At 53.4% G+C, this 10,440-nt stretch overlaps 2 protein-coding genes across 4 annotated transcripts in view; one reads left to right on the forward strand and one right to left on the reverse strand.

The window, feature by feature from the left end:
* The window catches only part of SNRNP200 (small nuclear ribonucleoprotein U5 subunit 200), a 75,153-nt gene extending 70,167 nt beyond the window's left edge, over nucleotides 1–4,986 (forward strand). For both annotated transcript variants that reach the window (XM_019508328.1, XM_019508322.1), the window contains exons 38-45: nucleotides 1,747–1,911; nucleotides 2,013–2,134; nucleotides 2,414–2,557; nucleotides 2,898–3,074; nucleotides 3,241–3,401; nucleotides 3,485–3,566; nucleotides 3,758–3,850; nucleotides 4,541–4,986. In XM_019508328.1, coding sequence (XP_019363873.1) covers nucleotides 1,747–1,911; nucleotides 2,013–2,134; nucleotides 2,414–2,557; nucleotides 2,898–3,074; nucleotides 3,241–3,401; nucleotides 3,485–3,566; nucleotides 3,758–3,850; nucleotides 4,541–4,684 — 1,088 coding nt within the window. In that variant the 3' untranslated portion in view covers nucleotides 4,685–4,986. The remainder of the gene's footprint in view (nucleotides 1–1,746; nucleotides 1,912–2,012; nucleotides 2,135–2,413; nucleotides 2,558–2,897; nucleotides 3,075–3,240; nucleotides 3,402–3,484; nucleotides 3,567–3,757; nucleotides 3,851–4,540) is intronic.
* Nucleotides 4,987–7,245: 2,259 nt separating this feature from the next.
* The window catches only part of CIAO1 (cytosolic iron-sulfur assembly component 1), a 14,442-nt gene continuing 11,247 nt past the window's right edge, over nucleotides 7,246–10,440 (reverse strand). The window contains exons 2-7 of one of the 2 annotated variants that reach the window (XM_019508341.1): nucleotides 9,685–9,833; nucleotides 9,022–9,133; nucleotides 8,832–8,920; nucleotides 8,448–8,646; nucleotides 8,069–8,156; nucleotides 7,246–7,756 (exon numbers count right to left, since the gene is read on the reverse strand). In XM_019508341.1, the coding sequence (XP_019363886.1) occupies nucleotides 7,516–7,756; nucleotides 8,069–8,156; nucleotides 8,448–8,646; nucleotides 8,832–8,920; nucleotides 9,022–9,133; nucleotides 9,685–9,833 (878 nt within the window). In that variant the 3' untranslated portion in view covers nucleotides 7,246–7,515. The remainder of the gene's footprint in view (nucleotides 7,757–8,068; nucleotides 8,157–8,447; nucleotides 8,647–8,831; nucleotides 8,921–9,021; nucleotides 9,134–9,684; nucleotides 9,834–10,440) is intronic. The other variant, XM_019508348.1, reaches the window with a different exon arrangement.

Below are 10,440 nucleotides of genomic sequence, written 5' to 3' on the forward strand. Positions count from 1 at the left end.
TTTGTGTGCATCTAACGAGCAGTTCTGTCATTCCAAACTAAAGCTAACCTTTCCTTTCCAGATTATTCACTGCCAGTCATCAAGTTTTCCATTGTATAATACATAGATTTCTCTGCCTAGTATAGAAAGAGTTATACTTCTGCCTGTTCTGTGTTGTTACGTAGCGTGCCTAAAATATCTATTCTCCTCTTCTTCTACGACTGTGACTTGTCATGTTAATCTGTATCTGACTCCTGTATTGTCTGTAATGTAACTGTAAGTATGATTAATAATAATAACTATATATAATTTGATCTCTTCTTCTGTGCCTGACTTCTGTTATGTTAGTCTGAATCTGGAACTTCTTCTGTGTTGTGTTTACTGTTCCTTGTGTAACTAAAATAATCTCTTCTTCTATGACTGAGAATCTAACTTCTGTGTTGTGTTAATCTGACTTCTTCCGTGTTGTTTTTAGTCTATATGTAACTAATAACTATAACTAACAATACTAATAACTATATCTAATCTCTTCTATGAATGTGTAACTTCTTATGTGTTGTAATAATACCTAACTACCTCTTCTACTATGATGCGTGTGTAATGTGTGCTTCCCTGCACAGTGATGGATCACACTGCCAGGGAAAACACAGCTTTCTTCTTAAAAAGTTTGGGGGGAAAAACCCAAGAAAAAATATAAATTGAAATAAATGGATTGGATAGGGATAAGTAGAGGGATTCTAGTTAGTAAGCTAAGCTATATCCAATCCTTTCCAAGAGCAAAAAGTAGTAGGAGACTGACTAGGAAACCAAGCCAGTCCAGTACTTTTCAGACACTGTTGCTCAGGCAGAAACAGCTCACACAAGGCACAGAAAGACAGAGGCTTATATATACTGTTTCTATGTTCTTCCCTCAGAGCACTATGATTGGAAGGGGACTCAGGGAGAGATCACAGTTACTGGTCAGCTACAGATATCAGTCCTTCCCCCCCACCCCCCACTCCCTCTCCGTCTTCTCAGTTTCTGTTGCCCTGAAAGACCATCTCCAAATCTTTTCCAAATCAATTCATAGACTCTGAATTAATTCAGTTTTTTGGGGTTTTTTTGTTTTTTTGTTTTTTTGTTTTTTTTTTTTGCTTCTCCCGATTCAATTTGGATTCAGAGATTTGGCTTCCAAATTGGGCCAAATCTTCTCCAAATCAAATAGTGGACCGAAGCTTTGCACAGCCCTACTTGCCATACATGTATGTGTGTATACATATACATAATACACACACCCCTCATGCACATGCATGCACGCACACGTGCATACATGCATGTGCATATATTTATGTATACCCACCATTCAAACATGTATATATGTGGGTGTGTACACGCACACAATATGTGTGTACATGCACATATATGCACATGCATGTGAATGTATACATGTGCACATGGTGGGGGGTGCATACAATTTTGTTAGTCTAAGGGTTGTAAATGTTCCCTGCTTCCTATTTGACTTCTGGCTGACACAGCTAATGGTGTCTCTGTGCTACTCCAGTCAAACACTAAAGTCCTTGGTCCCTGATTTACCTTGGCACAGCCACAGAGCCTGGCCTCGCTAGCTCTCTCTGTATGGGGCTCCCCAGAGCTCTTGCCCACCCTCATGGGATGAAGGCACTTCCACCATGGCCTCCAATGCACTCCTGACTGCAGTTGGCCCTGTCCTCACCATCCCAGCCAAAGATCCTAGCAGGGCAACAAGCATCTCTGACTTTCTGTCTGCAGGCGTCTCTCATCGGCATCTCTCGGACCACCTGTCGGAGCTGGTGGAGCAGACACTGAGTGACCTGGAGCAGTCCAAGTGCATCAGCATTGAGGACGAGATGGACGTGGCCCCTCTCAACTTGGGCATGATTGCAGCCTACTACTACATCAACTACACCACCATTGGTAGGGCCTGGGGCTCCATGCCTGCCAGCTATGGGTAGTGGGGTTGGACAGGGGCAGGGTGCGTGTGTGTGGCCTAACCCCCCCCACATTGCCTCCCCCAGAGCTCTTCAGCATGTCACTCAATGCCAAGACCAAGGTGCGGGGCCTGATTGAGATCATCTCCAACGCCGCTGAATATGAAAATATCCCCATCCGACACCACGAGGACAATCTCCTGCGGCAGGTAAGTCTTGGGATGACTGGAATCTGGCTGCAGCTGCCTGCCCTAACTGGGTTGGGTTGGGTTGGGTTGGGGTGCAGAGGGGAGAGGTGGCAGTGTTGGGTGTCATGGGCAGCCTTAGTGGGGAGGTGGGGCCTGATAGGAAGCAGTGCTGGGAGCTGTAGGTACGACTCAGCTTCTCAGGAGGGGACGGGGGTGAGAATAGAGGCTGTGGAGGGCAGGCATGGCCCCAGCCCTCCCAGGGGCTCAGCCTGACCTGTTCCCCCCCTTTTCCAATGGCAGCTGGCGCAGAAGGTCCCGCACAAACTGACCAACCCAAAGTTCAATGACCCCCACGTCAAGACCAACCTGCTGCTGCAGGCCCACCTGTCCCACATGCAGCTGAGTGCTGAGCTGCAATCCGACACTGAGGAGATTCTCAGCAAGGTGCATGTCTGGCTGTGGCTGGCTGTCTGGCAGCGGCTATGTGTGTGGTTGTGGCTGGGATTGTCTGGTAGGACCAGGGTGGTGTGGGTGGATATGGTAGGGCCAGGCTGGGTGGGAGGGTCCAGCTTGGGTTGGATGCAGGGGAGTTGGGGGGCCAGGATGGTATGAATGGCATTGTGGTGGAGCTAGGCTAAAATGTATGAACTGAATGCGGGAAGGGGGTCTATTCTTGTGTGGATTTGCCGGGGCAAGTGGGGGGGATCAGCTAGAGTGGATGGTAGAAGCCAGGACAGCCCAAGAGCCCCCACCCTGACCCCCCGCTTCCTCCCCTGCCCCTCAGGCCATCCGCCTCATCCAGGCCTGTGTGGATGTGCTGTCCAGTAATGGGTGGCTCAGCCCTGCACTGGCTGCTATGGAGCTGGCGCAGATGGTCACCCAGGCCATGTGGTCCAAGGACTCGTACCTCAAGCAGCTGCCGCACTTCACAGCTGAACACATCAAGCGCTGCACAGAGAAGGTGAGAACATGGAGGAGATGGCTGGGTCCCAGCAGCCATCGGGAGCAGAGCCATGTTTCCTTGATGTTGATGTTGTGGAGCTCACCAAGCAGCTGGGGCTGGGGCGGGCTTGGGCATGGCAAGCTGACCCCCTCCCCTTCCCCTGGGCTGCACATGTCTCCTGCAGGGTGTGGAGAGTGTCTTTGACATAATGGAGATGGAGGATGAGGAGCGCAATGCCCTGCTACAGCTCTCAGATGCCCAGATTGCTGACGTGGCCCGCTTCTGCAATCGCTACCCCAACATCGAGTTGTCTTATGAGGTTGTGGAGAAGGACAGCATCCGCAGGTGAGTGTTTTGTTGGGAAGGCTGGGGCAGCGGGCACCACCTCTACTGGAGACAGCCCTAACAGCCATGTCTCTGCCACACAGTGGGGGCCCAGTGGTGGTACTGGTGCAGCTGGAGAGAGAGGAGGAAGTCACGGGACCAGTCATTGCGCCCCTGTTCCCTCAGGTATGTCCAAATTAGATTCTGCCCAGAGCTGGCAATCCCTGGCAGGGGCTGGGACTGCTACAGGGATGAGACCCAACTCTGGGTCCTGTCCTGGGAGCGCTGTTGACCCTGTGTGGGAGGGTGGGCAACACCGCTCTGCCATGGCAAGGCCTGTTCCAAAGCTGCCCCCTTTGCTCCCATTGTACCTGCAGAAGCGTGAGGAGGGCTGGTGGGTGGTGATCGGTGACTCCAAGTCCAACAGCCTCATCTCTATCAAGCGGCTGACCCTGCAGCAGAAAGCCAAGGTGAGGTGGGCGTTGAGGGCTGGTGAGGTCTGTGATCACCTCGCCCAGGCTGGAAGGTCATGGGGCTGATCCTCAATGTTCCCTCTCAGGTTTAGCGATCTGTGAGCAATCCTGGCTGGGAGTGCACAGGTATCTGTGTGCCTGCCCCTCCCCACGCCTGCAGCAGCCTGTGCCCAGGTTGGGGTGGGTGGCGAGCAGCCGGACGTGAAGCCAGTGGAGGGAAGAGTGTTGGTGCCCCCTTGCTACAGCACTGGGCATCCCCCCACCCCAGGCCCCCTACTGCCGCACCCTCTCCCCCCATCAGTACACCTTTGTGTGCTGCGGCGTTAAAAAGTTATTGCACAGCATGATCTTTTATTGTGCGCAGCTTAGAGGGATGCTGCTGATACCCCCTAAGCTGTGGAGCTGAAGTCTAGATGCGACTGTGGCTGACCTTGGTTTGGTGGGGGACCTGGGTCTGCACCCCAGGCCAGAACCCTGGGGCTTGGGGCCCCTGGCAGAGTCCAGCTGCTGACTGGGAAAGGGGGTGGGGGGGTGATGACCCCCTTTGGGCCGGTGGAACGGGAAGCAGGATAAACTGTAGCCTGAGGTAGCCACATCTCTGTGGCTGGGAGCCAGGGACACCAGCCTGGCTCCATGTCCAGTGCACCACAGCACCGCCACCCGCTCAGCTGCTGTGTTCCCATGCAGGTGAAGCTGGATTTTGTGGCCCCAGCCACAGGCACCCACAATTACACACTGTACTTCATGAGTGATGCTTACATGGGCTGTGACCAGGAATACAAGTTCAGCGTGGACGTGAAGGAAGCTGAGAGCGACAGTGACTCTGACTAGCCCTGGACTCTTGCCATGGACATAGCCAGCCACAGGACCTGGCTGAGGGCTACAGTGGGCCAAAGGGAATGAGGTGCACACATCAGGCTGTCCTGTGCTGTGTGCACCTGCTCTAGAACTGTGAACCTCTGTGCTGGCAGCTAGGCCCAGCCACAAGTAACTGGGCCTGTAGCCTTCCTTGCGGAGCTCCTGCCTGCATTCCCTCTCCTGGGTTTTAGTTGATCCTTTTGTATAGTGTGTAGTTTCTTTTACCTGGGAGGCAAATAGGACTTGCCCTGGCCTCAATAAAGCTGTTGAACCACTTTGGGGCTCTGGCAGGCTGAGGGGTGAGTAGGGTTGGGCTGCGGTGGGATCAGAGATTATGGCATGGTCTGGATGGAGTCTCTGTGCTACCTCAGTGGCTTGGTCCACCTAGCTCTTCCATGGCAGGCACCTGTGGGCTGCTTCTCAAGCATCTTCTCCTGTTCTGTTGCTTCACCTGCCCTTCTAGCTGGAGCCAAGAGCAAACCTTTGTGCTCTGCATCCAGCCCAGCTTGGAGGGGGAGTGAAACCAGGGTCAAAAAGATGAATGAGAGGAATGAACTCATTGCTATGATGGACCAGGAAATAACGCACAGAGCTTTTGGGGTGTGTGACCTTCTGTTGGGGTGTAGCATGCAGTGGTGGTATGAAGTCAACTAGAAGGCCATGGTATAGCTTGTGATAGTTAAGATGGATAGATGAGAAAAGACAGGAATATAAACAGATATCTCTAAATCTGTATCTCCATCTACATCTATGTAGCTACCTCTCTCTATCTGTGTATATGTATATCTGTCTCTAGTTACATCTGTGTATATATTTAATATATCTCTATATCTGTCTTGTTCTGTTTATCTCTATTTCTATAGATACAGATACCCATTTATATTTATCACAAAATATACACCATGCCTTCTGCTTGACTTTAGACCAATATACGTGTCTTTCACAGTATCTGATGAAGTGAGCTTCTGCTCATGAAAGCTTGCGATCTACAGTCTTCTTTCGTTATTCTTTAAGGTGCAGATTTACCCTGCATTCTGTCTTCTGTCGGATGGAGTGCACAGTTGGGATAGCATCAGTTGGGTTTTCCAGTCCTGGGCACCCTTCAGATCTAAGGAAGGAGGCAGAACTAGAGCTAGAAACAGGCTTCAGGGCTGTGAAATGGGAGCGAACATTTCCAGGTGTAGAAAAAGGAAAATTGCAAGAGAAAGGAGAACTCAATGAGTGAACTGTCAAGGCTGCTGAAGAAGGGAGAGAATCATTCACACCAGTGGAGTGAAGAGAGATTAGCAGGAATCAGATTTCTGTGCTTACAAGGCCTGAGAACACATGTTCGCAAGCAGGACACTAAAAACCAAGGACTGACTATGGACACTGAGCTCACAGCTCTCACAATCTCCTGGATTCCTGCTACTCTCTTTGTTCCACAGCTCCTCTTTTAACAGTCTTGATGTTCTGCTAGTCAAGCTAACCTTTCTTCTGCAACTTTTCCTCCTCTAAGCTACTCCTGGCCATTTGCTTTTTCTGATTTTACACCCTAGTTTTGTTTAAGCCTCAGCTGTCTGCTTCTTCCTGACCTGGGAAGAAACAGCTGGTTACTGACGGCCAAAAGCTATGCTAACTGCAATCAGTCCAGCTAACAATGACTCTAACTCCCTGGCCTCTTGACTACAACCCTGACTAGAGTTGTAGGGAAGGAGGATGAAAAAGCAAGATGGGAGCAAGGGCTGTAGAGATGGAAGGAATCCTAATGGTTCTGACTCATGAGAGAATTACCCCTAGTGTGGAAAGGCAGCAGCAGTCAAATAACTGCAGGTCTATGAAGTACTGGGGGTGAAAGCAGCTAGGGCTGGGTAAAGGTGATGGCTGGTTGTTCACGTTTGTGGTGTTTTCACACATCTCCCTCTGCCAGGAAAGCAGAAGCCAGACCCCTAAAAGCCACCCTGCTTGAATAGGAGAGGAGTGGACCACCTTGGCCATGTACCCCCAGCAGTCATATTGAGCCCAGTCCAGCTGCCTCGTTTAGACCCTGGCTCAGCACATGAAAACAGACAGCTGGGTGATCCCTCCCTGCCCACCCATGAAGGGTGAGCCCTGCTGATCCCAACTGCTGACAAAGCTGGTCCATGGCAAGGGGAGGGTGCTAAGGCTGAGGCTTCCTGGACTAAGGCGGGGCAGCTCATTAGCAAGGCTACTAATGGGAGGAGGCCTGGCTTAAAAGGAGAGGGAAAACTAAGGCCCCAATCAGCAGCTGCCCTGAGTTTGATAGCACTGACGGCTCCAGGGCCAGGCATCTGCTGGGGCTTGGGACCTTGGGCCCCCAGCCAGGCTGTTGGCTGCTTCTGTCTGAGGCAGCTACATTATACCCAAATCCAGACCTGACTTGGTGCCACCAGCTCCCAGAAGCCTCTTCCCCTACCCCTATGCTGCTGGCTGGGCTGTGATTTTGGGGGGCTTTCATCTATGGACCCTCCAAGTGCTCACTACAGCATCTTGTACCCCCTGGACCAAGGGCAGGGCATAAAGCAGAGGCCAGACCGGATGTGGGAGGCTTTTTATTGTGGCCTGGCTCCATTTGATGAGGGCAACAGCTGCAGCAGAGGGAGCTACACTACCCCTGCCTTGCTGCTGCCCACAACCGGGGTAACTTGAGGCCCCTTCAAGGGGCAGAGAACCCAATCCCTTGCTGTGCCACTGTCCTCTGACTGCATCTGCCATGCTTCCTGTTGCCCCAGCCTGGAGCCCAGGGTGGGGCAGACAGAGCCAGTGGCAGGATCTGCAAGCTCAGAGCAGCAGGCTGAGAGGTCTCAGCAGCACTCAGGGCGCTGGTACCTCCAGAAGGCCACCTCCCCATCGTCACTGCAGCTGGCCAGCAGCCCCGGCTCAGCAGGGTTCCAGGCCACACAGTTGACATCTTGGGCATGGGCTCGGGGCACGTGGGCCGTCAGGGCAAAGGTGGGCTGCTGTGGCTCTGCCAGCGGCTCCTCCTCGAAGACACGGATGGCATCATCTCCACACGCTGTGGCCAGTGCACCAGTCAAGCGGCACCTGTGGGAAGAGGAGCTGGTGCCGTGGGGATTGCCAGGTAACTCCCACTTGCCCCCCTCAAGTGTTACTCCCTTCCCAATCTGCTGCTCTGCTTTCCACCCCCTGCCAGAAGTTAGCCAAAGGAAAGCCTTCCTCCAGACAGGTGGGGGTGGTACAGGGAAGTCGGTTTCTCCTGGTTCTAAAAGCTTTCAGGGCTGAATGGGAACAGCTGCCCATGGCTCAATGCCCCCAGCTCCCATGCTAAAGGGGAAAGGAGAGCGTAGAACCACTTGTGGCCCCAACCTGAGTTCTTCCCCTCCAGGACCAACTCACCAGGCCACATCATAGATGGTACGGGTGTGGTAGCCAGAGAGAGTGCAGATGCACTTCCAGCTGGGCTCCGTGCTGCTACAGGCCACTCCTATGAGGCAGGAGAAAGAGTCAGGATGGGAAGCCACTGCCCCAGACATAGCCCTGGAGACCACCCAGGGCTTCAGTGCACCAGGCTGATCTGGAAACTAGCAGCTCCCAGCATCCCCCTGCTTACAGCACAACACAGCTGGGAGACAGGTATAGCCCTGTCGGTACCATCTAGCCACCCCAATGCAGCAGAGCTGGTGCTGGCCTTGTCACACCCTCACCAGCCCTTAGAGTGGAGATGAGCCAGCCAGACTCCTGGGTCGTTGTCACTGCCCTACCCCCCAGCCCATACCTGGCTCACCCTGCTCGTCACTGCTCCAAATGCGCACGGTGCGGTCATCACTGCAGGAGGCAAGTCGCCGGCCGGCCCCATCAAAGGCCAGGCCCCACACGGTAGACTCATGGCCTTCCAGTGTGGTAAAGCACACCCAGTCATCCTCCTCCTCGCAGTACAGCTTCACAGTGTCATCGTAGCTAGCCGAGGCCAGGAGCTGGCAGGCAAGGGTGAGGCTGGGGTCTCAGGTGGGTTATTTCTACCCAGTGGCGGGGGGGGATATGTAGGGGACAGGGTGCAATCCAGCCAGTTTGGACCCCTTCCCCCTAGCCTTTCTCACCCTGCCCCCCTGCCCAGAAGGCAGAGGCTGAAACCCCCTGGGGTAGCCAACCAGGTTCTCACCTCCTGGCTAGGATGCCAGACCACGTGCTTGACGTCCTGCGTGTGAGAGTTGAGCACGCTCACACACTCGTACTCATCCTCTTCATCCACTGCCAGAGAGGACAGGGTTAGCTGGGGGACTATGATGTAGCCAGAGGCCTCTTCCCTCCTACTGCCACCGCCACCACCACCACGCCCCAGCCTCTCTCACCTTCCCAGATCCACACACTCTTGTCACGGCTGCAGGTGGCCAGCAGGCTGCCAGATGGGGACCAGGCCACTGACTTTACCTCATTCTCATGGCCTTCCAGTGTGGTCACGCACTGTCAGGGGGAGAAGCAGTTAACATCAGCCCCCAGCAGGGAGTAGGTTGCAAAAAAGCTTGGCTACAGGTGGCCAGAGTTGGAGCCAGGGGCAAGGCCAGGCACTCTCAAGGCAGCTGTTTTCTTCTTCTTCTGTCTTCCTCTTGCTCAGATCTAGCCATGGAGCCTGGACTCGATCCACCAAAGGTAGGAGCAGTAGTCTCAGCTCCCCAAAGCCACTTCTTCCCGCCCTACACTGCCAAAGGCTTGACTCTCTGCCCCTATTTTGCTGCCCCCACTTAGTACCCAGGATTCATACCCCTCCTTGCATGCACCTGCTGGCCCTGAACATGTGGGACATAGCAACTGGACCCAAGCTGATGGCAAGGAACAAGATGAGCCTGAGCAAGGTGTGGCCAAGCAGGGGCAGTTCTCAGGCAGCCTGATCACCCCTGGGAGCAAGGTGCGGTGCACAGCTGGGGTGCCTGGCTGCCCTGGGGCAAGGTGTCCCGGCATGGAGAAGGGGAGGAGGGAGGGAAGAAAGGACGGTTCTCTGCCCCACCTCACCTCACCTCAAAGCCATCAGGCGTCTTTTTCCAGATGCAGGTGGTGGCATCAAAACTGGCTGAAGCCAGGTAGTTGCCACACAGTGACCAGGCCACCTTCCGCACTGTGCGCTGGTGCCCTTCACCCAGCACTGCCCGGCAGACCCAGTTCTCACCTGCAAGGAACCACATGTCACACTGGGGCCATGCCCTGCTCCCCATACAAGCTTCCCAAAAAGTGTTGTAAATAAGACAATATGGCAGTGGCGCTATGCCAAGTGTCCCCCTGCAGTGCTGCCCTCGGTCCCCTACACACAAGGTGCATTATCCTGTTCTCAGGGGTGTATAGGTGAGACATTACTAGGGATCCGGGTTTTCTGTTTTCCATGGAAAAACAGAGAAAATGACAGATTTCCCATTTTTTCATAGATTCATAGATGCTAGGGTCAGAAGGGACCTCAACAGATCATTGAGTCCAACCCCCTGCCTAGGCAGGAAAGAGTGCTGGGGTCACATGACCCCAGCCAGATGCCTATCCAGCTTTCTTTTTATCAGAGAAAAAACGGATTTTCCCTTTTAGAAGGGAAAGCCATGAATTTCCCCCTTTTGCAAAGAGCTCTGCAGGCTGGCTGAGTTCTAGCCTACAAGAGCTGTTTGCAAAAGGGGCAGGGAACCCCCCAGCCCTGTCCAGAGGGGAAGGGAGAAGGAAAATGTCAGGGCCCAACAACTGAATTTACCATAGGCTGCTTCAGGCTCACTCTTCTTGCTGGAGGTAAGTGGGGC

Source organism: Gavialis gangeticus, unplaced genomic scaffold, assembly GCF_001723915.1.
Source record: "Gavialis gangeticus isolate Ggan-Ray unplaced genomic scaffold, GavGan_comp1, whole genome shotgun sequence".
In the NCBI taxonomy this organism is placed as follows: Eukaryota; Metazoa; Chordata; order Crocodylia; family Gavialidae; genus Gavialis; species Gavialis gangeticus.